At 40.2% G+C, this 25,626-nt stretch overlaps 4 protein-coding genes across 5 annotated transcripts; 1 reads left to right on the top strand and 3 right to left on the bottom strand.

The window, feature by feature from the left end:
* Positions 1 to 37: 37 nt before the first annotated feature.
* Positions 38 to 2,573, top strand: LOC4343288 (ATP synthase subunit delta', mitochondrial). The gene is made up of 2 exons (XM_015789177.2): positions 38 to 389; positions 1,991 to 2,573. Exons 1-2 carry the CDS (start codon positions 117 to 119, stop codon positions 2,333 to 2,335), a joined length of 618 nt encoding a protein of 205 aa, XP_015644663.1. The 5' UTR covers positions 38 to 116; the 3' UTR covers positions 2,336 to 2,573.
* A 567-nt stretch (positions 2,574 to 3,140) lies between these two features.
* LOC107275740 (probable serine/threonine-protein kinase PBL19) lies at positions 3,141 to 7,083 on the bottom strand. The gene is made up of 4 exons (XM_015791935.3): positions 6,219 to 7,083; positions 5,236 to 5,499; positions 4,656 to 4,778; positions 3,141 to 3,915 (listed from the first exon to the last, which is right to left on the bottom strand). The coding sequence occupies exons 1-4, from the start codon at positions 6,603 to 6,605 to the stop codon at positions 3,316 to 3,318; spliced, it is 1,374 nt and encodes a 457-aa protein (XP_015647421.1). The 5' UTR covers positions 6,606 to 7,083; the 3' UTR covers positions 3,141 to 3,315.
* A 4,623-nt stretch (positions 7,084 to 11,706) lies between these two features.
* Positions 11,707 to 15,722, bottom strand: LOC4343287 (putative casein kinase II subunit beta-4). Of its 2 annotated transcripts, none has more exons than XM_015791936.3 (5): positions 15,328 to 15,722; positions 13,805 to 14,023; positions 12,868 to 12,977; positions 12,625 to 12,790; positions 11,707 to 12,231 (listed from the first exon to the last, which is right to left on the bottom strand). In XM_015791936.3, the coding sequence occupies exons 1-5, from the start codon at positions 15,566 to 15,568 to the stop codon at positions 12,101 to 12,103; spliced, it is 867 nt and encodes a 288-aa protein (XP_015647422.1). In that variant the 5' UTR covers positions 15,569 to 15,722; the 3' UTR covers positions 11,707 to 12,100. The 2 variants fall into 2 exon arrangements, with proteins under 2 accessions (XP_015647422.1, XP_015647423.1); XM_015791937.3 differs by having other exon boundaries at positions 12,628 to 12,790.
* A 4,309-nt stretch (positions 15,723 to 20,031) lies between these two features.
* On the bottom strand, positions 20,032 to 25,256 carry LOC4343286 (probable (S)-ureidoglycine aminohydrolase). The gene is made up of 12 exons (NM_001403061.1): positions 24,957 to 25,256; positions 24,286 to 24,373; positions 24,130 to 24,206; positions 23,771 to 23,810; positions 23,479 to 23,545; positions 22,661 to 22,746; positions 22,193 to 22,274; positions 21,820 to 21,876; positions 21,481 to 21,519; positions 21,182 to 21,252; positions 20,689 to 20,742; positions 20,032 to 20,606 (listed from the first exon to the last, which is right to left on the bottom strand). The coding sequence occupies exons 1-12, from the start codon at positions 25,150 to 25,152 to the stop codon at positions 20,534 to 20,536; spliced, it is 930 nt and encodes a 309-aa protein (NP_001389990.1). The 5' UTR covers positions 25,153 to 25,256; the 3' UTR covers positions 20,032 to 20,533.
* Between the last annotated feature and the right edge of the window lie 370 nt (positions 25,257 to 25,626).

Here is a 25,626-nt window from a genome sequence, read left to right as displayed (position 1 = left end):
CTCACCTCACCTCGCCCTCCAAATCGCCCACACCCCTGGAACCCCATTCCACCCACCCACGCGCAGCCGCAGCGACGAGAGGAGAAACGAGAGAGAGAAAAAGAAGAAAGAGAAAAATGCTGCGCCACGCCGCCCGCCGCCTGGCCACCACCCGCGCCGCCGCCGCCGCCGGCCGCAGCAGCAGGGCGCTCTCGACGGCGGAGGTGCCGGCCGAGGCGGCCACCGACTCCGCCTTCGCGGAGGCGTGGAAGAAGGTGGCCCCCAACATCGAGGCCCCCGCCACGCCCATGTCGCTCATGCAGCCCCGCCCCCCCACGCCGGCGGCCATCCCCTCCAAGCTCACCGTCAACTTCGTCCTCCCCTACAAGTCCGAGATCGCCAACAAGGAGGTACGCGCGGACCGTGTTTGCCCCCCCCCCCCTCCCCCTCTCCTCTGTCCTCCTCGGTCCCCAGATCTGTGCGTGTGGCGTCGCTAGGGTTTCGGGTATGTGCGCGATCTGGGGTTTGCGTCGTGCGATTAGGGATAGGGGTTGGGTGGGTCAAGGCAGCGCGATCCGATTCGTCGAGCTGGTGTGGTAGAGGTCTCGCATCCAGACTCTTCATCCGTAGGAATATATCATGGTCAATGCTTCTATCCTCCGTTTATCGTTTGCCCAGAATGTTTGTGATGTGGCCATTTGTTGGGCGTGCGTATTTGCAATCCTATTAACACGAATGTGTGGCGGTTTACGGTTGTACATGGCTGTTGAATCATACCAGGTATTTCCTTGTTTTGTTGCTATGAGTTGGAGATGTTCTTTCATGGGACAAACATAACGTAGCGTGATTCTCCAGGTGGCTAGATGTCATATGACTATAGAATTTCTGCTCAACATTTGATTGCTGTTGAGTGTTGGTAGCAAATTGCATTTCTTTTTTCTTGTTTGGGGTGCTTGTGTGCCTTAATTGCAAGGAGCATAGAGAATTCATAAATTGATATTTCCTCGCCTTAAAAGACTGTGTTTTTAGTTAGCTATGAACCTGGCTAAATTCGTGATTCATACAACCAACCAAACAAAATCTTCAATAAACACGGTCCGCTCCTTGGGGACAGAGGTAGTAGTAGTCTAGTGAAGTATCTTTTGGAAACCCCGTTACATTTTGTTAATCAGATTGAGGATTCCAGGTCGCTCCTTGGGTGTTTCTTATTTATAGATTTCAAGTTTCTCTTGCTAGGATTGCTGTGTGCCAGGCCAAGTTTTAATTCTGACTACAACAGTGTATTCAGACCTGTTTATCTCTAGTGTTTGTAGTGCTATGCGGCTTTATGCATTGTCTGGATTTATCGGTATAGTTGCAGTTTCTCTTGTTTACATTAACTAGAGTTTGTGTCTGAACATTCACTGTCAATGTTCCTGATGTAAATTTCTTTGGTTGAGAAAATCTTTCCTTCTGAAGTTCTATAAATAAAACTGCATATTAATATAGCCTACTATTCACTTATATTTTACTATGCTGCATAGGCAGCTTCTTTTTTGACTGTGCGCCAATTATAGCTTTTGTCCTTGATATATGTTATTTGCCCTGTGATAACCAAGTCTAATACTACTTGTTTAGTTTTGTGGTGATTTTCTTTGTTTCATGTTGTTTCCTTTAGCTTGCTTGTTGGCCTTGATGGTTTGGTACTGTTTACTTAATGGTTAATGGCACTATTAAGAAGTTTCAGATCATCAATTTTTCCTTAAGTATGTTGCTGAGCGTCATGTTCTTTTGTTGCTATTGTGTATGAAATATAATTGGTTGATGGTGTTCGAAGGTTGTCTATGTTTGTGTTGTTGCATTTCAACAGATGATAGGCAAATTATCTATCAGTTGATTCACATAGATTTTGTATGTCAATGCTTGATTCAACAATACTACTGTTAATGTACCAATTAATTCTTCCCCCATCATCAATATTGTCTTCTGTTGCTTCTTTCCCTTGCTTATGTCTTTGCTTGTCTATACTCAGGTTGACATGGTAATTGTACCAGCAACAACTGGTCAGATGGGTGTTTTGCCAGGCCACGTTTCCACAATCGCAGAGCTCAAGCCTGGTGTTCTCTCGGTACACGAGGGAAACGATATCACCAAGTACTTTGTGAGCAGTGGCTTTGCATTTGTCCATGCAAACTCCATCGCTGATATCGTGGCTGTTGAGGCTGTCCCCCTGGACCAGATCGACCCAGCCGCGGTCCAGCAGGGTCTCGCGGAATTCAACGCCAAGCTTGGATCGGCCTCAACTGAACTGGAGAAGGCCGAAGCTCAGATTGGAGTGGATGTTCACAGTGCGCTCAATGCCGCTTTGGCTGGTTGATCAATACGTTTTTAAGTTGCTGTCCCTCTCTCTCTTTTGCATCTTCATTTTTAGAATGTGAGCTGAAGTTTGCAAACTCATGGATGATGGGATGGAGGGAATGATCTTAAATAAATTATACTCCATCTCAAAGACAGAACCCTGTTTCTTCTTTTAACTTGACTCCTGCATGGATTTTTGTAATAGTGAATATTTTTCTCCGAGCCTACAAAGTCGAAGTTTTCTGGTTCCAGTTTTCCATCCTGAGTTTACGCTTGGATCAAATGACAAAACACAAAAGCCGTTCTGTTTCTAGCTTCTGATGAATTCTCTTATGTGGAGAGTGTAGTCGTCAAGATTAAAATCCACTTTTGGTACGGTACACATCCTGTGTTCAAACTATGTGGTGATGTTAAGAAATCAGAAATTGCTGCTGTTTTTCAAATGAAGAATATCCCAATGCCGTACTTAAGAGAAACCAAAACACTTATTTTTTGAAAAAAAAATGATATGCACAGCACAGGCTTGCAATGGTAGTAGAACAGGCGAGAGCAAGTCATCGAAACAAAATCAGGTCGTAATTATCCCAAAAATTAGTACTCTTTCCATTTCATTTCGTATTATAAATTGTTTGATTTTTTTTCTAGTTAAACTTTATTTAGTTTGACCAAGTTATAAAAATATTTTTTTATCTAATATATCAAATTAGTTTCATTAAATCTAATATTGAATATATTTTGATAATATGTTTGTTTTGTAAATACTACTATATTTTTTTTATAAATTGATCAAATTTAAAGAAATTTAACAAAAGAAAATCAAATAACTTATCCTCCCTCCGTTTCACATCAATATGAACGTGAGAAATTCTAGCACATCAATATGAATGTGAAAAATGTTAGAATGATTTACATTGTGAAACGGAGGAAGTAATATAGAATAGGAGGAGTAGATTACATGATAGAATAGTAGTGCGTTTGAACTTTGAACACAGGGAGGTCTCAAGTCTCACCATGCTGCGTGCCTGCGTTGCATGTAGCTGCTGCCTTCGTCATCTTCATGTGCACCAGCCTCCGCGCCGCCGGCGCCGCGCTCGCGCCAGCCGCCAGCTTGGCCAGGTGCGCCATTCGCCGCCGCTTCGCCGTCGCTGCCTTCTTCGCCTCCGGGGAGGAGGAACCGGAGCCGGCGTGGCAGCGAGGAGGCGGGGGCGATCCCTCCTCCGGCGGCTCGGGGGGACCATCCAGCTCGCCGTGCCGCGCCGCGCGCTCCAGGGCCCGCGCCGCCTCCGCCATGGACGGGCGCTCCCCGGCGCGGTCGGCGAGGCACCTCCACGCGAGCGCCGCGACGTCCTGCGCGGCGCGGTGCGAGTACCTCCCCGCGAGTCGCGGGTCGGGGAGCCTCGAGAACCACCGGGTGCCCGCGGGGTGGCGGCGCGCCCAGTCGACGAGCTTCTGGTCGGGGCGTGGCCGGCTCCGGTCGAAGGCGCGGTGGCCGGTGAGGAGCTCGAGCAGCACGACGCCGAAGCTCCAGACGTCGCTCCTCGCCGTGAGGCGGCCCGTCTCCACGTAGTCCGGCGCCGCGTACCCGTACGTGCCCATCACCTGTTTGATTTTATGCCCGTTTCATACACATCACACGTTGTTGTTGATTGTTCATGCTTGCATTGCTCAGATTAATACATAATAATCCTATTATTCCTGTCCTACTTCGCACTAAAATTGATTTCTAATGTACCAATCTTTTGATAACCATAACACCCAATGTTAAAATTGTACTTCCTCCGTTTCACAATGTAAGTCATTCTAGCATTTCCCACATTTATATTGATGTTGATGAATCTAGATAGATGTATATGTCTAGATTCATTAACATCACTATGAATATGAGAAATGCTAGAATGACTTACATTATGAAACGGAGGGAGTAGCCATTAGTCTCCGATCGAATTTTATTTTATTTTTTTTGCAAAAGTTTAGCCATTAGTTTGAACTTTGAACTAAATTGGACCGCCAACTCTCAGATCTTAAATTTCTAGGGGTTGCATTGGTTAGCTTATTTTTGTTGAAAGGGTGGAAGTTTCGCATTCGTTGAACTGCATGAATCTTTTTGTGAAAACACATCTCTCCAGGTGAAAACAGATTATATGTCAGGACAAATGCCTGAAACGATGGTTTGGCCGCCTACCAAACTTTCTAGACCGTTTTGATGCCCGATTCGAACCAACCATGAAATTATTCAAGAAAATACTGTAATTCTACTTTTTTTTTTGTGCAGATTGAATGCAAGTAGTTCTTAAGGTAAATGGTAACCATCTTGCTAGTACTGATGACAAATGACTTACCGCTGTGGACACGTGAGTTTGTCCATCCACTGGGCCCTCCCTTGCTAATCCAAAATCTGAAAGTTTTGGTCTGAATTCCTCATCTAACAGCACGTTTGATGATTTTAAGTCGCGATATATGACCTGTAACATAAAGAGTGTCATAACTACAAGTCTACAACTCTACAACATGTGAACACAAGCATCAATAGTTCAGAATATAAACACTGGAAAACTCTGTTAATTTGCGCTAACAAGTATAGAATTATAGATCAGAAAGCCTTCTGAATCATAGCTCCTGATACATATCCCTATGAGACTATCATTGCAAAACTGGAACAACTGGGAGTTGTCACTTAACTCTGAGCACTTGGGTTTTGAGATAGCATTAATGGGAAACAGCTGTATTATTTGTTTACTAATGTAACATAGCTCTAGAGCCCTAAGCTTCTAATAACAACTAATAGTAAGGATTAAAGAAAACAGCAGAAAAAGCAGAAGAAAAGAGGAGGAAAAAAAGAGCACTGCTATTTACATTGTTCTCTGAACTTGTAACTGACAATACTCAATATATCGATTATCGAAGTTGTTAGACCAATACCTGAATTTCCAACCCTTCATGCAAGTACTGCAGCCCCTTAGCAACGCCCAAGGCTATGCTAAGCCTTGTTTTCCATGGAAGTGTTGGGTATGCTTTATTGAACAAGTGATATTCTAGGGTCTTGTTAGGCATAAACTCATACACAAGAAGTCTCTGAGGACCTTGTTCGCCGTCGTCAGTCCCGCAGTAGCCAATGAGTTTGACAAGATTTGGGTGATCCACAACAGCAAGGAACTGAACTTCAGCCAGCCACTGCTTATGACCCTGAAAGTGATGTAATTGAGGAATAAATCAACTTTTTGAATTGATGGTCATACTGGAAGAATTGTAGAAGTATAAATAACATTTAAACAAATTTAATGGAAGAATTTGTTTTTTCAGATTGCTACTCCAAGTGCATGATTCCTCAAAATGTTGTAATTACTGCATTCTAGATGTTAAAACTTACAAGCCATGGGGGGTTCATTTTCCTTTTTTGCATATAAGACACAAGAAATTCGTGAGGCATAATTTTCTATAACATGCAGCTATAATTTGACAGTTATATATTTGCTGAGTATTATGCATGGGAAATGCAAAATATGAACTAAAAATGTATTTTACCAGTAGTCTACATTTGAGAATAATTTTGCTAAAATCCTTGTCATCAGTCATCCTGAGGCTAACATTCACATTCCATTCCATAAGTGATAATAATTTTGACCAAACCATCCTGCCCAACTTTTTAGAGTACTAAATGCGATTTGTATAAAAATTGTTACACAGCCTGGAATCCTACATTAAATAATATACTCGGCACGATTCGAAAGTAACCAATATGTGCAGAATCAGTATATTTACTTATGCAATTTGATCCCAGGCTCCCTGCATCCCTTTGTTTCATAATAAAAGGTATGCTTCAACTCCATTTAACAATTGCAGTGTACATAGAAACATGATTATAGCATCTAACATTCATAAGGTCTATCGAAGACAATCAATACCTGCATTCCATTAGGATTGAGCTTCTTGACAGCCACCACCACATTGCCACTGTCATTCCTGAGCCCCAAATGACCGCAAGAAGTTTTTAGGAAGCCCTTGTACACACTCCCAAACCCTCCTTCCCCTATCTTGAGCTCTCTACTGAAGTTACCGGTAGCACTTCTCAGCTCGGCAAGGCGAAAATCACGGAGCTCATGCGCACGCTCCTCGTATAGCTCCAGTATGCTCCGTGGTGATGAAGCAACAACCAGGCTGCATGATCTGTTGGCCTTCTTGGACATTTCATCTCTGAAGTCATCTTTGTCTACGGTTAGTGTAGGGGATGACCTTGATTGCTTCTTGTTCTTATTCTTGTTCTTCTCTCTTGAGTAGAAGAAGCAGCCCATTGTGATTGTGCTAGAATGATTTGGATAAGTATGGTAGTTTTTTCAGAACAGAGTGGAGCATTACAATTGTAAATCTTGTCACGATTGCAAGAAGGAAGAGAAAACAAGAGAAAATCAAAGTATAGGCAGAATGATGCTAGCAACAAACTTAGGCATGTAAACAAGGCAAGGATTCTTTGCAAGAAAGCAGTGGAACATATGAACTTGCAAGACCAACTGAAGAGCTGGAAGTAGGATCTCAGGAAAATGAGAGGATAAAAAAAAAAGTTAAGAAGAATTCATGAATGTTCAACTTTGTCAAAGAAAGGTGATGCCAATATTTCACCAGAAGAAAAACAAACAAGTGAAGGCTGTTCAAATAGCTCAGTTCTGGACGCTCAAGATGTAAAGACCACCTCCTTTCCTAGAAGTCCAATGGAGCTACATAGAGAGATTTCAGTAGTAGAGAAAGCCATGGTTACAAAGTAAGGGTTGAAGAAGGTTAGTTACTTCTAAGAATGATTTAGGTACATAGCTCTGCTCCAAGAATGTGTGACTTTAATATGTAGTGTATATAATGCAAGAAGGCATCACAAAGTCGCACAAAAGAGAATCAAGGAAGGCTGTGCTTACTTTGACCGGTGAAACTGATGTATATATAATCTTGTGAAGAAGGCATGGAGACTGCCAAAATTCAACCACTAAAGTTAGAAGACCTCATTGCACAGAAGAGGAGAGATGTCTGGTTCTGAAGCTTGGAGAGAGACTGGAGTGTGATTTCATGGTAAGCTCTGGAAGAAATACTGGTCTTCTCTGTCTCTTCTCTAGTAGCTTAGAATTGTATTTTCACTAACCTAATCTAGAGCACTAAATACATAGCCTTACAAGTTACACCAACCCTCTTGACTTATTGACCCCACTGATGATTTCAACCCCTATCATTCTCTTGTGATGCTTTCATTTTCAGTAAATTTGGTTGACCTTTGGGAGCTGGGACTTGCAAACCTGTTGCATGTAGTAGTTCCATAATGTTTTCTGCCAATTTAGTTACTAAAATTATTACATCACATGGACTGCTTCTTGTTACATATCTGGCCCATGCAGTTTATTTCATTTAGTAACTGAAGGTTTGGCATGTTTTACATCTACAATCTAGTTATTAGTTTGTGGAACTAGAATAATCTCCACATTTTGATGTCGTAAATGATACTATTTCCAAAACTAATCAATCATGTCTAGCAAATTATGTCTTTTTCTCCTTGTTAGTACTTACTAATAATCTTGAAAAAATAACTAGTTGAAATAATTCATACATGATTAAATGATATTCAGCAATCGTTGTTTTCCATGATCTCCCTCTCTTAAGTATGAATTTATTTTGATAAGAATTACAAAAAAAAAAAATCTGGTAGGATTCTACTTCTGATGTACATTATGCTAATGTGAGAGCAACGGACATGGATATCAAGCAGTTCGTTTCAGAACAACATGTGAAACTTAGTATCAATGTAAAGTTTCTTAGCTGTCCTTCATTACAGCTCATTAGATTGATCTAAAAGTATACAATTAGAATTAAGAATGGCAAAGCATGGTCTGATCATAGCTGTCCATGGCTTACAATATTGGTTGGAGTCTTCTTAGGACACCAAGTAAAATGCTTCTTTAGTGAATATTTTTGTCCTTAAAATCTCCAAAGATCAATTCAACTCATATATTAAGGACTATGGAGGAATGATGCCCTGTTTTGTGCCACTGACACTATTGAACTGCATGTTTATTGTTTTCTGTTATTTCCGAAGTAACTGCTGAAGAACTGACATGTCAGCTTAAACTGGAACCTGGTATCCATTATCAACGTCTCCCCATCGTCTTAAATGCTAGGAATAGTTTCTTTTTTCGTAAGTCAAACAGATCTCTGATCGAAACACATATTGCTCTGTTGAGTTACATATTTCTGGATCTGAAATTTGCAGATAGCAAAGCTGCGGCAATATAAACTGTCTCTGTTGAATTTGTGAATACTAAGAGTTCCTTTCTTAAACATTATCTTTGACTCAACGAGTTTTAGCTTTATATTAACTCTGTTGTTCAATAGATAACGCCATTAACTTTTGGCATGGCGTTTGACCATTTTCTTACTAAAAACTATATAAGTATCATTTATTTTTTTGTGGCTTCTTTTATCATTAACATAACTTTAAAATAACTTTTTTTTCATATTTACACTAGAATTTGAAATAAAACGAATGGTTAAACGTTACACTGAAAGTCAATGGCATCATCTTTATAAAAATAGAGGTAGTATTTTTCTATTCATCCTAAACAATGGTTAAGTCTATGCTAATTGGCATGCCCACGAGAGGTGAAGGTGTAAATTGATCTTGGGATATGAGAGCATCAAACAGCTCTTTTTAAAGTTAAGCATGATTAAGCAAAGTCAATCCTACCTCCAGAACCTCATGTGACTTCGATATATTTTCCATGTATTATCATCTCCCACATCTTTGGAGCTTCAGTTTTGGTAAGAGGAAATTACTCCTCTTCATTAGTCTCAAATTACCGTAGGGGATATTGTCTATTCACTGGCACAAATTTTAAGGAAAAATATCCTGAAATTTTATCTAATTATTTACCTCAATGTCTCCTTCCTTGAAATCTGAGGCAGTGAATAAGGGATCATATTTTTTAAGGCAAATATGAAGGATTTGCTTTCTAAAGTTCATGGTACTCAGGATTTTTTTAAAAACATTGTATTGAGGATCTTAGAATAGCAAAAACTATCCCACCAAGTGGAAGCACCGGCGGGTAGAGTCGTGGGTGCATGACTTCACCCACCAAGGTTCAAATCTTCATGCATACGAATATTATGCACATGTAAGTAGACTTTTAACATGTTTTTAGTAAGATTAGGGATGTGTCGCTAGTTCTCGTCTCTTAACAGCGGAGTTGTCTCCATTCCTCTCCCACTAGCTGTAAGCTGTTAGATCTCAATTCTCCTTCCATACCTATCTCCTACCCCATTGACTTGTTAGATCTTGATTCTCCTTCCATCCCTATCTGCTACCCATCGATCGTAAACAATGTGACTCATCCTAATTATATGGGTCCAAGCAATGCACCAATGTCTCTGACTCATCCTAATTATATGGGTCCAAGCAATGCACCAATGTCTCTGTTGGTCGAAAATTGTACTACTCCCCAAATATAACAACTTTCTAGCTATATATCTTTATCTGGATAAGAGCATATTCAGATATATAGCTAAAAATTACTATATTTTGGACGAAGGTAGTAGTTATGTCTCAAATAAGTTTATTTTTCACATATCCCACATATACCAATATAAAAAAAAGACTACAATATCCTCATTTTATCAAACCCCAATGCAATTATTGCTCTCTATCTATTCCCAATACATTTATCCCCTATTTTCACAAACTTCGGTACAATGGTTGCTCAAAAATAACTTATTTTGGGACAATAGGGAAAGACAAAAAAAATCTTAGGGCCTGTTTAGTTCCCCTGGCAAGTTTTTTCACCCTGTCACATCGAATGTTTGGACACATGCATGAAGTATTAAATATAGACAAAAAAAACTAATTACACAGATTGCGTGTAAATTGCGAGATGGATTTATTAAGCCTAATTGCTCTATGATTTGATAATGTGGTGCTACAATAAATATTTGCTAATGACGGATTGATTAAGCTTAATAAATTTGTCTCGCAGTTTACAGGCGAAATTTGTAATTTGTTTTGTTATTAGACTATGTTTAATAGTTCAAATGTGTGTCCATATATCCGATGTGACACGGCAAAAATTTTTACCCCCTGGATCTAAACACATCCTTAGGAAGTGTTTGAGAGGAGGGAAAGGAGAAGATTGAGAAGATACACAAAACGATGTGAACCATTAGCACATAATTAATTGAGTATTAAGTATTTCAAACTTAAAAATGATTAATATAATTTTTAAAAGCATTTTTTAACGTTTTCGTAGAACTTCTCTTTTAAAAAAAGACATTGTTTAACAAGTCAGGAAGTATACGCGCAGACCGAATTCTACGGCGAAGGGAGTACTTTCTCTGTCCCGAAAAAACAAACATCGTCTCGCAAAAAATAAATATTCAGTTTTAGATTTTTTTTTTTTGACGGAGGGAGTAGTTTGCTAGGTTTCCCTGGTAGGAGTATATGCTTGCCTGGTCGAACTGATGGGAGAAAAAAAACAAAAAAAGGGTACTTTTTGTACTGTGCTATGACCAGCTGGTACTGCCTCCAGCTTGAGCTTACCTGACTCTCAGACTGAAAGCAACCATTCATGCCACTAGCCTCCCATTCTCCCTGTGTCTTCGAGTCCCTGTCACAGTCTAAAGTTGCTGGCTGGCTCTCCTTACAAAGTCTATCTGGTAGTACAGTACAAGACCAAATAACTTATTTTTATTAATCAAGAAAAGTTGTATGAGACCAAATAATTTGGCCTGGATGACTTGGGAGAATCGCTTATCGCTTATCGCTAGGCCCTATTTAGTCCCCAAAACAAAAATTTTCACGCAATCACATCGAGTGTTTGAACACATACATAGAATATTAAATGTAGAAAAAAACAATTACACAGATTGCGTGTAAATTGCAAGACGAATCGTTTAAGCCTAATTGCGTCATGATTTGATAATATGGTGCTACACTAAACATTTGCTAACAACGGATTAATTAGGCTTAATAAATTCGTCTCGTAGTTTCCTGAATTCTACAGTAATTTGTTTTGTTATTAGACTACGTTTAATACTTCAAATGTGTGTCCGTATATCTGATGTGACAACCAAACCAAAATTTTTTTTCCCCAACTAAACAAGGCCTTTTTGGAATTTGGAAGTCTTTTTACAGCCACGGTTCATGACCAGCAGCAAAGTAAATAAATGAATGATTATAACACTTCTACTCTTATTTTAGCAGTTCAAAAGGCCGAGGATTGAAAAATGGAAGGCGCCTAAAACCATTACAATAATTCTAAAATAAAATTCTACTAGAATTACCAGAATACCGAGCACTGAACATCACTTCCATCCACCATGATGATGAATTGTGTGGATACTCCGAGCAAGCAACAGAATACCAGATCAATATGGACCAGAATACCGGCCTGCCCCTGTCATCCCTCGCCTTCCAATTGCAGGCATGAACCTTGCTTACAACTTACAAGATAAAATAAACCAATGCCTGGGGCAGCACACCATTTTAATCAAGGCACAAACAACATCGGCTACTTTAGAATTACGGGATCCCACAGATTCGCTAATTAAAGAACAATTGGAATTACGTTACAACATTGATCGATTGATGTCTTTTTATAGCTACACTTCGAATGTGGAGTGGGCCTGCCTGCCAAGGTGCATGCATGCGGCAGGCCTGTGGAGGTGGCAGTGGCGGCATGATAGAGACCATCGCTGGCAAATGCCCCCCACTCTTGCAGTAGTCCACCAGGGTGTCTCCAAGCCCTGCAAAACTCCAGTCTCCGCCTCATGGCTTGTGGAGCTTGAATCCAAATACACGAGGAACGTAGCGCTGCGAGGGTTTCTGAGGCTTGAGGTGCTCGTACGTCATCAGAAACAGGTGCGGGAATGTTGTCCCAAAGTATGCGCCGTCGATGTCTGAACATGGTCAAGAAAACAGCAGAATATAACAACAAAATGGCAGTTCTATGTAACTATGATATCAATGTAACACAGATGAGAGTGTGTGGACTTCATCTAATAAGCGATAATATATATTGGCACTGAGAACACTAAGAAAGCAAAAGACCATGCGTTAAAGATTACTGAATTGTTTATGTCCTTAGTATTGATATTAGTCGTCCTAACAACTGTATATGTCTGCCTGTTAAAACTTGTCAAAGCATTTGCCAACCACTCCTATCAGCGAATTAGGGCAAAACTATTAGAATATAGTAATGCTGGAAATCCAAAGGAATTCTATTTTCTTCCAGAGAAAAACAAAAAAGGAACGCTCATATAGACAGTATGATAAGAGAGTGGTTAGGATACTGCCTTGGTACTTGGACCGTGGATAGTAGATGTCTTCACACTTGGGGCAGTATATCTTCACAGTACTAGATCGGTGTATATCTGATTGTCCAACTGGTAAACAGGGTTGACCACAGCAATAAACTCGTGGGCATCTTCCAAAATCATAGTTTTTGTACTTCTCCAGCTGTGACAAAAAATATTAACAACTGTCAATTTATCATAAATCGGAAGTACAACAATATAAATACCAAAGAAAGGTACCATTGCAGCCAATCCTTTACTGGTCAAAATGTATCGTGCATGAATCAGCCCATATAACATCTCTGCAGCTGACTCCACTAGCTCGTTTTGTTCTTCGGTGAACATGTCACCTACATATTGACACAATCAAGAAACATTAGCAAAAAGAATGAGAACAGTAGAAAAGAGAACATGGATTAAAGGGAGCTACTGCATTATGATGCCATAAAGAAGGCTGTGTTACATTACTGATGGGTTATGGCATTTAAAATAGCAGACAAAACAACACACATATCCTCTCCATGCTTGCTAATTACTACCACACCATTTACTGCCACAGAAACCTAAAGCAATCTATTAGCAACATCACTCTTAATAACATTAGGGCACCTAAACAGGTGACCAAGAACAAAACAAAATCACAAGGTTTAATAATAGTGAGAATTAATTTTCCATGTAATAGAACAGAAAGTTTCTAAGCATGTACTATGGGTACTATCAAGGAGCAAACGACAAGTAACGCATGATGGTGCAGCCATATGCAGAGTTGCAAAAGAGACGGTCATCCAGAATACAAAAGCACAATAACTAACAGTAAAAGAAAAGGCCTTTTGACCTGCACTGGTTATTTGTTCATAATCATAGAAGTTGATAACAGAGATCAATTCGAGGAGAAAAAAAGGAACATCTATGTTTTGTGTTCTTTCTAGGAGAGGTACCTTAAATTAGTCATGGTACTCCACAATATCTAATATCTAGCTTAAGAGTTGAACAAATATCTAAGAATTGTATGTACTTTTGTTTAAAAAGTCTAAGTTGACCTCTGTTTGGACATCATCAATACAAGATACCAGTTTCAACTATTAAGCAGATCAAGGAAGAAATACAGGAAACATTTTTTGCTCAAATACATCCACCATTTGTTTCATTTGCATACGTAAATACAGGGAACATTTACCGTGAGAAGATTCGATATCTAAAATGAGATCAAGAGCATAATCATAATATGGAACTTGACTGCTAAGCCCACAGAGGTTGAAGTCATCTTGTATATAATCATCATCAACCTCACAGAAGAATTCATTCCCTCTTAGACTGCAGTACCATGAAATCCATGAGTGATCCTCTCCGTCAGAACCACTAACATCTGATGCTTCACTATCAGATTCAGACTCCCCTGCAATGTCAAGCATGGACTTGTCAATGCAAAGGCTTTTACAAACAATGATGCAAATGCAGCATACCTGTAAACACAGTATCAAATCTGAAATAAAACATAGCATGCTTAATCAACACCTCAAAAAACTTAAAAGTTATACTCCAGTTAGACCCGCAATAGCATAGATGAATTAAACTAATGGACTCCTCAACCCGACTGGCAACATTCATGCAAAGAACTGGGCAATGGAACCAAATTTAAGCAATCAATGAAGCATAAAAATAAGATATTACTGATCGTATGGGCCACTTGATTTTTGGTTTTGGTAACGGAGACCACTCCAGGAATGTAATTTCAATTAACCTTTAAATCAACAACACATGCAAAAAATTTCAGGATTGTTTTTATTTTTGTTGTCCTTGGAGTTGTTTTTGTTATTCTTGTACGTAATTAAGCCACGCGTTGTATTTGCATATAAAATCATGAAGATAAGTGATGTTAGACAATGCCGTTAATCTTTTTTGCGGTGCACATATGGAAAGCCCAATGGGAGGTAAGGCCATTTAAGGCATTTGTGTGCTTTTACACAACATTAACTATGCGTCTATGCCTGAAACAAGCAGATGGTAAATCGGATACAACAAGCAAACACTTCCTCAATAAGATCCTACATCAGCATCTTCAAACATCATCAAAACAACAGCCCAATTAACACAACCCTGAAACACCTCCAAAAAAACTTAAACTGACATCTCTACACACATATAGAACAAATAAATCAACTTTCATAGTCTTCAACACATTTAGGATACATTAAACAGATCATTGCAAACCAGTCACAATACCTCCAACGCTCCAACAACTTCGCCGCTAATGAAAATCCACAATCAACAATCAATTACATTCCTACGTCAAATTAGTTATTCCCTGTTAAGTTCTATAGTTCCAAACAGGTTCATAAGCTCATGCCATCGATCAAACACCACATGTGACGAATGGTTCCCTCTTAGGAAAGCTCCGCAGACATCCTAATCCTAACGTTTAAAATCAAACAATAAATTTCTACCGCAGCCGCCTGAATCCCCATAAAGACGAATATATGCAATCACTAATCATATCAAACACAACGGAATACCAATCCAGAACCAGTTCCCTGCTGCCGCAGCGCAATCTATCCCCTCCCATGGCCGCAACCGCATCAGCGCACCACGCAAACGACGGATTTCTCAATCTCAGGCACGACGCGCCACGCGAGACGGCCAATAAAAAAAAAAGAGGAGGGGGAAGGCGAGTCGGTCGCGTCGCGTCGCGCGTGACGTCACCTTCGGAGCACCGTCCCTTGGGCATGGACGACGCGGAGGACGGCACGACGAGGCGCTGGTGGTCACCACCGCCCCTCCCCCCCGCCGACCCCCTCGACGTCGAGGGCGACGCGGCCGCCGCCGCCGCCGCGACCGCCTTCTCGAGGTGCTTGTCGAGCGCGTCGCTGATTCGCTTCCGGTCCAGCCCCGCGCCGCCTCCGCCTCCCCCTCCCCCTCCCCCTCCTCCCCCCTGCTTGTACATCTCCTCCTCCCTCCCTCCCGCTCCCGCTCCTGCTGCTCCGGCGGCGGCTCCTCACGCGTGACGCGCCATTGGGGGGAAGGCGAGGCTAGGGTTAGGGTACGCCGCGGAGGAGGCGACGCGAGGCGAGGAGGAAGAGGAGAGGAGAGGAGAGCACGAGAGGGGAGGGGAGGGGGGCGTCTGCAATTTTGAGGGGGCGCGAGGGGTGTAAACGCAAAAGCGCGCGAAGGCCAATGCGAATGCTGCTTGCTGCTGCTGCTATTGGAATGTCGCGTCGACTCGTGCCGAGATATTTTTGCGGGTGCGATTTTGCCAGTTTGCGATCGCGATCTCGCGATCGGACGGGACATTGATTTTGGATTAGCAGCTTGTTTGTATTGGTTTAGGCAAGGCAACCCCCGACCTTGATTTAATCTGGTTTGGCTCTGGGTGGTGTGTGTGATTAAGTAGTGTTGACTGGTCAAGCATCAATTTCGATATTATTTGAGGGGAAGTGCAGTTTGTGATTTGAATTTTTATTATCATGAGTGAAATATTGTTTGAATTAGTGTATACTGTGTATGTGTCTCGTTTTTCACGTGGACGTTTCCTAAACAGTTAAACTGTGTGTTTTTTTTTGAAAAATCTATGTAGGAAAATGCTTTTAAAAATTATATTAATTTATTTATTAGGTTTTTTATAATATTTAATTAGTTATATACTAATTCACAGCTCCGTTTTGTTTAACAACCCCTCAAACGAACGCAACCTTAGATTATTATAGGGATGGAAATGATACGATGGTAAGGAACTAATTGGAATGGTAATAATATATTGATATAGTATTCTTGTAAGCGGTGTCACATTAAAAATATAACATCTATGGTTTCGAAAATTCCGATCAAACCATCTGGTTGAACTTGTCAACTAAAAGAAGAAAAATAGTATGTTGATTCTGCTTGAAAATAAAAAAACCTAGCCATGTGACCAGTTTCAAGAAAAGAACCAACTCCGGCTACATTTTGCGTGAAAATGTCTCCTACAGTATTTTAGTGCACGTTAATACAGCAAACAACGACTAAGGCTGAGTTTGCGAAACTCCACCTTCCCGCACGAAAAAAGGGTGTTCCTCATTAACGCATGATTAATTAAGTAATACCTCCGCTTCAGTTTATAAAACTTTCTAGCATTGCCAACATTCATATAAATGTTAATGAATCTAAGCACGCACGCGCGCGCATATATATATATATATATATATATATATATATATATATATATATATATATATATATATATATATATATATATATATATATATATATATATATATATATATATATATATATATATATATATATATATATATATATATATATATATATATATATATATATATATATATATATATATATATATATATATATATGAATGTGGGCAATGCTAAAAAGTCTTATAATATTAAAAGCAACTTTTTTACATAATTTTTTTTTTAAAAAAACACACATTTAGTAGTTTGAGAAGCGTGTGGACATAAAAAGTTTGCCTAAAAAGAATGAAATGAGTTGGGAAAGAAATTGAAGAACATAGCCTAAGGGCTATTTTGATTATGTTGGATGGTCGTTGATTTTCCGGGCACGAAAATGCGAAGAGTCATTACCTCATGCTTAATAGTGTATCGATTATTTTAAACTTAAGAAGATTTTTAAAAATATATATATATATATATATATATATAGAAACTTTTACATACAATGTACCATTTAGCATTTCTAAAAAAGTGCTAACGAAAAAGAGAAAATTAAACCGTTTCAAGTTATTAAAAAGAACTCAGCTTAATACAAAGAAAAATCATAGTCATGTACTATCTTTGGTTGACAGTTGATATCTATCCTCAATGCGTGCTGCTAGCACAAAGCACTTGTTTCCTATATTACTTAGGTCTCGTTTTTTTTTCAACAAGAGTTGAATTAAGATTAAAATTTTAGTGGCACTTTTTCAAACTGCTAAACGGTGTATTTCGTACGAAAACTGTCTATATAAAAGTTGCTCTATAATATCATATTAATCTATTTTTCAAGTTTATAATAATTAAAACTCAATCAATCATACGGTAATACCACCTCGTTTTGCGTAAAAAAAACTTCATCTTCATCTTCAGGAGAAAATAACACCACAGTTTAATATTACCTCCGTTTTTTAATAGATAACGCCGTTGACTTTTTCTCACATGTTTGACCATTCGTCTTATTCAAAAATTTTATGCAAATGTATAAGATATAAATCACACTTAAAGTATTATAAGTGATAAAACAACATAACAAAATAAATTATAATTACGTAAATTTTTTGAATAAGACGAATGGTCAAACATGTGAGAAAAAATTAACGGCGTTATCTATTAAAAAACGGAGGAAGTAGATCATGTTTCCTTTTTCGTACTTCTGCAAGTGAATCCACCTAAAGTTTAAACACTACTACCCATCAAATGTGCCTTTTAACATTATTAAATGTTTGCAAAAATAAACCTTTAGCCATGCTACGTGATTAAATCCTTATCACACCCTTGGTAACCAACGTGATGGTATTTTCTTGTCATTCCGATGAATATGACATGATGATCCGAATATACTTTTTCATAATTATGTTTAAAATTAAGTAAATTACACTAGCGGTTCTTAAACTTGTAACGAAGTTTCACTTAGATCCACGAACTTGCAAAATACGCATTGAGATACCTAAACTTGGTTTAATGTATCATCCCAGTCCAAAGCCTGGTTTAACCGTGGTCTTACCTATGTGGCATGCCACGCGGACGATGATATGGCTAAATTTCTTTTCCCCTTTTTTCTCCCCATCTTTTCTCTCCTTCCTCACCTTGCGTGGTGGACGAGGTTTCCGGCGACGGTCAGCGTGCGTTCTTGGGCACCGGCCGGCGGGAGGAGAGAAGCAGCACGCGTGCGCGGGTGGTGGCCGGTGAGGAGAGGAGCGGCGCGCGTGCTCGGGCGCCGGCTGGCAGAAGGAGAGGAGCCGCAGACGGAGGCCCAGGGGGGAGGAGAGGGAGAGGCGGCCGCCGCCAACGGCGACATATGATTTCTCCCTCTACTTCCTCTTCCGCCGCTGCCCAAGACGAGAACGATGGTGATGAGCGGGGGTGGCGCGGCCTTGCAAGCCGCACTGGAGGGGGGCGAAGAGGGGGGGCGGCGCACTTCGTTGGGCGGCGGCGCGTCATTCATGCGGAAGCGGTCGAGGCGCGCGCAAGGGGAAGTGTCGCCAGCCGCGCCCCGGGGGGAGGGGTCGCCGAACGCGACCGTGCGTGCAGGGGGAGGCGTCGGTGAGCTCAGCGTGAGCAGGGCGGGCGCAAGCTCGATGGCGGTAGCGGGGCGGCAGGGCCCGACAATGAGCTCCGCGAAAGAGGAGGTGAGCTTGTTGAACTTGAGCAGCTGCCGCAGCAGGCTGGAGTGGGGGGCCTTTCCCCTTTCCCTCCTCCTTTTCCTTCCCGTCGATGACATCGTTGCTGCTGCCGGCCTCCCCACCCCCTCGCCAGCCTCGCGGGGCGTTGACAGGTGGGTCTCACCTGTCAGCGGCAGAAGGGAGAGGAAGGAGGCAAAGTGGAGAAAAAAAGGGAGAAGAAGAGAGAAAAAAAGAAGGAAGAAGGGAGAAAAAAATTCCATATCATCGTCCACGTAGCATGCCACATAGGCAAGACTATGGTCAAACGCAGCTTTAGACCGGGATGATACATTAAACCAAGTTTAGAGATCTCGATGCACATTTTGCAAGTTTATGGACCTAAGTGAAACTTCGTTATAAGTTTAAGGACCGCTTGTGTAATTTACTCTTTAAAATTGAACTAGAGGAGTGCACTTATTTTGAGACGGAGGAGTATTATTTAAAAAGTTTACAAAATAAAAAAATATAGTTGCCTCTCCTGTACCACTCTCTCCATTCAAAAAAATCCAATCTAGGCAAGGATAAAATATAACCTAGGACTTATTCAGATTCACTGTACTAGGTTATATTTCACCCCGTCTTAAGTTGATTTTTTTAATGGAGTGGAGAACTCTCTCCCTTAAAAAAAAAAATCCAACCAGGCAAATATGGAACATAACCTAGTAGGGAGAATCTGGAACCTATATACTCATGTTCAGATTCATATTCGTTGTACTAAATTATTTATGTCTCATTCTTATTAGGTTGGATTTGTTGGATGGAGGGAGTATGTGGCAGGGACACACTTATCAACACATCATGCATGTATATCCCCTTATGATTAAGAATATTATGTTTTCTATCATCTCCTTTTGGCAAAGATTGGCACGGCATTTCAAGAGAGTAAAAGTAAGCATAATGTAATTATTCTTCAACAACTTGCATTTCCTTCTTAGTTTTTTCCCTTGACAGCACGAATAATGCCCTTTCATAGTTCGGAGATCAAGCTTAACATAAAGGCATAAACCAATCATAGCTCATAAGTTTGGAGTTCATAAAGCCAAAGAGTAATCATGTTTCTTCTTGCAAATATTGTTAAAGCAGTTCATTTCCATTTTTAAAAGGCATCTTCAGATACCCAAACATTGATGTTCGACATGTCGCCACATATTTGATGCTCTGCAATTAAAAGGAAAAAAAAAGGCACTAATCTTGGAATCAGGTACCTGGTTTCATTACAGCGACGCATTATTTCGACATTTCAAGGGGTTAGCCAATACAGATTTCCGAAGAGTCACAGCATAGCCCAGTTCTGTCCAGAAAATAGTACAGCAACTTTTTTTCTGAATTCATATTGACCAATAAGAACAAGTGGGTAGCTTGACCATTCCATGTACAGATCTGAGATTCTTGCGTCGATTCATCATTTTGAAGGGTTCATCAGCGAGAAAGAAGATTTATTTTTTTCTGAGATCATCTTCCACAGGGACTCTTCAAGACCAGCGTAATAGCTCTCCAATTTGATCTATTACCATCGGTCAGGAAATGTTGCATTCCTCATATCAGTGGATCCCTATTGACATCTTTATACAGCAAGTACCTCGTCTTGGTTTTTCCAAGGGCAGCGTACCTGGAACAGCAAGGCAACGGTGATGAGCTGCCTACAAAAGCCAATTCCATGAATGATAAACACTATGTTGACAGATACTAACCATTGAGGCACAAACGGTGCCATCCAAATGGTGTCCCCTGATTGCACCGGGTACCTGTATTAGCAAACAGAACAAATATTCAGTAATCAGCTAAGTAGGAGACTAATATAGTCTATAATGTTACAACTGTCAGTAAAGCATATACTTAGATGTGAAGGGCGGCCTCTAAAAAAATGTTGAGGACAGTGGATGGAAGCAGAAACACATGAGTCATGACAATAGTGCCATGAAGTAGATTAGGCTCATACGCACCCATATTTTGTAAATGTCAAGCTCAATAATGAGCCGTTAATCTATATACAGTACTCAGTACACATCTTCTAGAACTTATATTAAAATAAGATTATGATATCTTCCTTAAACAGCTTGTCCCAGGAGGAAACAAGGCTGGGAACCTGGGACTCTGAAGTCTGAACGTTGCACAACCAAATAAAGCCTAAAAGGAAAAAAAAGAATAATACAAAAAAGGAAATGTTTTAGATCACATCCTTACCAGCTGTCTCCCAATCGGTATATTCCTTGTCCCTCTAAAAGCAGCAACCCATGTTGATTGTAATGAACCTCCTGTTTATAATTAACCCCCAAAAAAAAAGCAGCTTCAGAATGTGATGGGTGCATAGTGGCTAGTCACTAGTGACATGACCAAGAATGTAGTTCACACATTGCAGATTTTCTGGTGGGAGCCCCTTTGTAATTAATCTAATAGACAATTAAAATATGAACACGGTTTAAAACATGGTACTAGCACATTAGGTCTGAAATCTCCTAAGAAATATTAAAATATTCACAAACCTTCACATTAAGATATTCCCCAGGCTGAAAATCCATTATCTGCAAGTGAGAAATAAGGATATCAGAAAAAGTTTAGCTCCTTTGTAGTCTAGAAATAACCTACGAATAAGTTTAAAGACTCTGATAAGTAATGACTTTTGCAAGCTCAGGTTGCCAGTGTTTCAGAGTTTGAGTTCTTATACAACACAATAGCTTATTACACTTATTTCAATGAATAACTAGGAGAACAAATAGCTTGAATCTAATGCTTGGTTTGCCGAAATTTATGGGCACTCACATTCAGTGGAATGATGTTATACACACCAAGTTAAACAATAAACCCAAATTAATCAGACTTACATGGATATTAAAGTCATAAGGCAGAGAAGTGGGTAGCAGCTTCCTCAACTCAAATACCTATTGGAAAAAAGAGGCAAGAATTTCATGTAAGTGCTTGCAGAATATATATCAGCAAAAAACAGTACTACAATATTGTCTGTAGCAGGGGAAAAAACAGCAATTATCTATATGAATGTCACAGCAAAAACTCTACAATATTGGCAACACAAGGCCAAATGATATAAATTGAAAACTGAAACCAGTTTATTCCAACCCTCTTGAAAATGCATAGTATAAATTAAAGGCGTACCACTCAAATGGCAGGCAAACCAATTTATCTAGATGCCTAGAGATTGCAAATAATCGGTATCCACCACACAGGTCCAGAATGTACCTCTCCTGGGGTTTCAAGAAGGGGTTGCTTATCAGTTGATCCAACAATGAGATCAGGATGGTAACCCTCAATGGTTGTGTACCTAAACAAATATATTCATTAAATAATGAGAAATGTAAACTGAGAAAACTAAATCATTGACGGAAAACAATAATTGTCTGAGATGTGCAGATCATATTCACAACAAAAAGAAGACAAAGGAAAAATACTGTTCATCAACCACTTAATTGGCCTTAAGCCAATCCATTTATATTGCAAAAGTTAATCCAGTCTTAGCGACTAAAAGCCTACCAAAATGGGAAGAACTTCAGCTATTCAATAAGATCACTCAGCTAGTCAGCTAGGTCAATAATAGTGGTAAAAATTCTTAAAACAAATGATGCGCATGGATTATGCGCATTCCCTAAAAAAAATAGTGGTAAAAAACAAACAAAATTTACATGAAAGTGTGCCATTTAACCATTGTACCTCCTCTCAAAGATTACAAGGGTAGTTACTTCATCTGAGATCACAGAGTGTTTCATGTTTGCAGGAAGATAGGCATAAGAGTCCACCTGCACTCAGCAATTACACAATCAGTAAACCATATTAATGCTAGGCAACCTTTACTTCTCTAAAGCTGGTAAAAGATGATCAAGTTAAAACAATCAAGTATCAGGATCATGAAAAGAATTAAGCCATTTACTGCAGGAGTATGCAAGAAACAAGTGGGAGTTCCATTCATTCAGTTATGACAAACAATGGAAATTCTGTTGAATTTACAAACATCAGTATCCCATATTTAGTACCCTTTTATCATGTATAATATTTATATTATTGTCTTTTGACAAAATTTTAATAACATCACCCTACAAATTTAACAACTGATCATCCATAAGTTTAATTTGCATTATGTTCAAACATGTTATGCCAATATAACAACAGAAGCAGGAATAGACAAATCCGGATACACCATGTCGCAAAATCTCATTCAACTACAATGGAATTTCTGAACATGGTTGATACTATTCTTCAGGTATTCCTTAGTAATGATTAGAAATGATCTTAAAAAGCCCATGCACATTTTGTAAATCATCTTCATGCAATTAAAAATATTGTCAACCGCAGTTGGCTTAGGCTGCCTCTAAACTTTGAAAACTATGTCGTATGATCCCATCAAGTTATGTCATGGAATTAGAAATGTTTAAAGTGGATTAACACTTACATAATACGACGAACATAGAGTATAGTGAAAAAATAACTAGATATTCACAAAATAGCAGATACTAAGTTTGATCGAATCTTACCAGCAGAGTATGGGTATTCCCACTCTCCTCAGACAATAGAATGCTTCCTTGGAGTACAAAGATAAGCCTGAAAATTGTTTACCATGGACCAGTGGAAACCCATTAACTGGATGGTGAAAAACCAAGTCGAGTCAAGTATAGGATGCTGACAAATGAGCTACTTAATTGGATGTGCATCACAGTCAACATTTATTGGCTAGGACTAGGAGTGACCCAATCATTCTGTTCTTTGAAACAGTGATGATTACAAGTGTGAATGGTTGCTATTCTAACTAAGTGAGAAGCACTGAACCTTTCAACACCTTTTGGTGGTAGGGCTGATTTTGATCCATCTGCAAATAAAACATATAAAATAAGAACTCTCTATCTTGTCAACAGATTAGTTTGATAAGATTGAACACAACATGTACCGATGTACAATAATAAGAATACAAGCTTTTAATTGGGAGCTAGGCATTCTTGGCCCAATGGCCGAAATGAATCCACACACACAAAAAAAAATGTTCTTGCTAATCCAATGGTTCTGTGGCAAACAAAATATTCTGAATTCCTAGAATAGAAACCAAACTCGGACCTCAAAGAGAACTTGTTGAATATTCTGCTATCATTTACATTTCTACCTATGCTTTGTAGGTGGGAGAAATTGCATACCATGCATTTTTGCCAGGTACATTGTGAAATGTGCCCCGATAGCTGGACTAATTAAATATGCTCCTAATGTGTTGATCCTGAAAAAAAAAGAGTAAATAAATGATATTACATAGTTGTGGAAAGCAAAGAGAAAGTACAACAGAAGGTGGCCAATACCAGTCAGGCAAAGGGCTGAATACATGGCTCTCTGGTGTAATCAAAGCATGATCCCTTTTGTAAACACTACGTGTGAAGCCAGGTAAATCTGGAGATACAGAAAAGTAACAAAATTAGCAGGAACAGGAAAAGGAACGCATCCTCTTCTGAAACACAGATAGCCTACATGAGTAAACGATAAAATAGCTCAGAAGATATCCTCATTCACCGTGTAATAAGTAAAACAGAAGCATAAAACATAAATTATCTTTAAAGTGTGCTTAGCAAGGGAATACAAGATAATCTTCTCGGCCAATCCAATTCGACGAAAAGGAGTAACTGACGAGCGTGCATATCATATGCCATTCTATTTCAGTCCCACATGACTACCTACTACTACCTACCTAGTTCACAGCCTAATTCTCGACAGCAAGCCACACCATTCACAGAGAAATTCCTTCTAGAGAGTATGGTATCATCGTGAAACTGAACGAACTAAACACTATCCCGAGCGTCTCAACCAGCATCAACATCCATACTCCACAACAGTAACTCCAAATCCAGAACCAATATCACGATATTGCAGTTCTAAAAAAACACTGCAGTGACGCAATCCAGAGCACCTATTTATGCAATAATCTTTAAGATTCCATCCAACTCGCGACGTATCGCTCCGCCTCACGCTCACTCACCCTGGAGGTGCGCGGGCGCCAGAGTCGGGTTGGTGGCCTTCCAGTAGAGCGGCGGCCGCACGCCGGAGCAGCCGCCCGACGCCGCCGACGGCTCCGCCGAGCAGAACCCCTCGCCGACGCCGACGGCGCCCGCAGCGACGGAAGCGAGCGGCAGCGCGGAGGCAACGACGAGGAGGAGGAGCCGGGGGAGCATCATCTTCTCGCCCGGCGCAGGTGGAGGAAGCAGGCGCGCGGCGTGCTCGCGGTGGCGGGTTTTTTTTTTTTTTGGGGGGGATTTGCGGGGGAGAGGAGAGAGAGAGAGTGGAGTGGATGTGAGGCGGCGGCGGCGGCACACTCGTGGACGGTGGTTGGTAGGTGGGCCCCACTTGGTGACTCGGATGCCATTGCCCACCTGCCCGGCTCCCCCACCACCTCTGTTCTCTCCATTCACGATTGATCATTCACACTTGTATAAAAGAATCTGGATTTTCATTTGATAGCCCGTTGAGTCTTGTCGGATTAGTCGTTTTAGTTCGCACACGAAATTAATTAACCACCACGTGGACGTTTCATGAGTACTAAACCAAATCCTAGATTTAAATCTGGACATAATATATATTCAAATTTAAACACATGATTAAGTTTTTTATGGGACGGAGGGAGTACTTCGTAAAAGCCCGTTGCATATGTA

The sequence above is a fragment of the Oryza sativa genome, chromosome 7 (genome assembly GCF_034140825.1).
Source record: "Oryza sativa Japonica Group chromosome 7, ASM3414082v1".
NCBI classification, from domain to species: domain Eukaryota; kingdom Viridiplantae; phylum Streptophyta; class Magnoliopsida; order Poales; family Poaceae; genus Oryza; species Oryza sativa.
The sequence above is the reverse complement of the archived record's forward strand: the minus strand, read 5'-3'. Positions and strand labels throughout refer to the sequence as shown.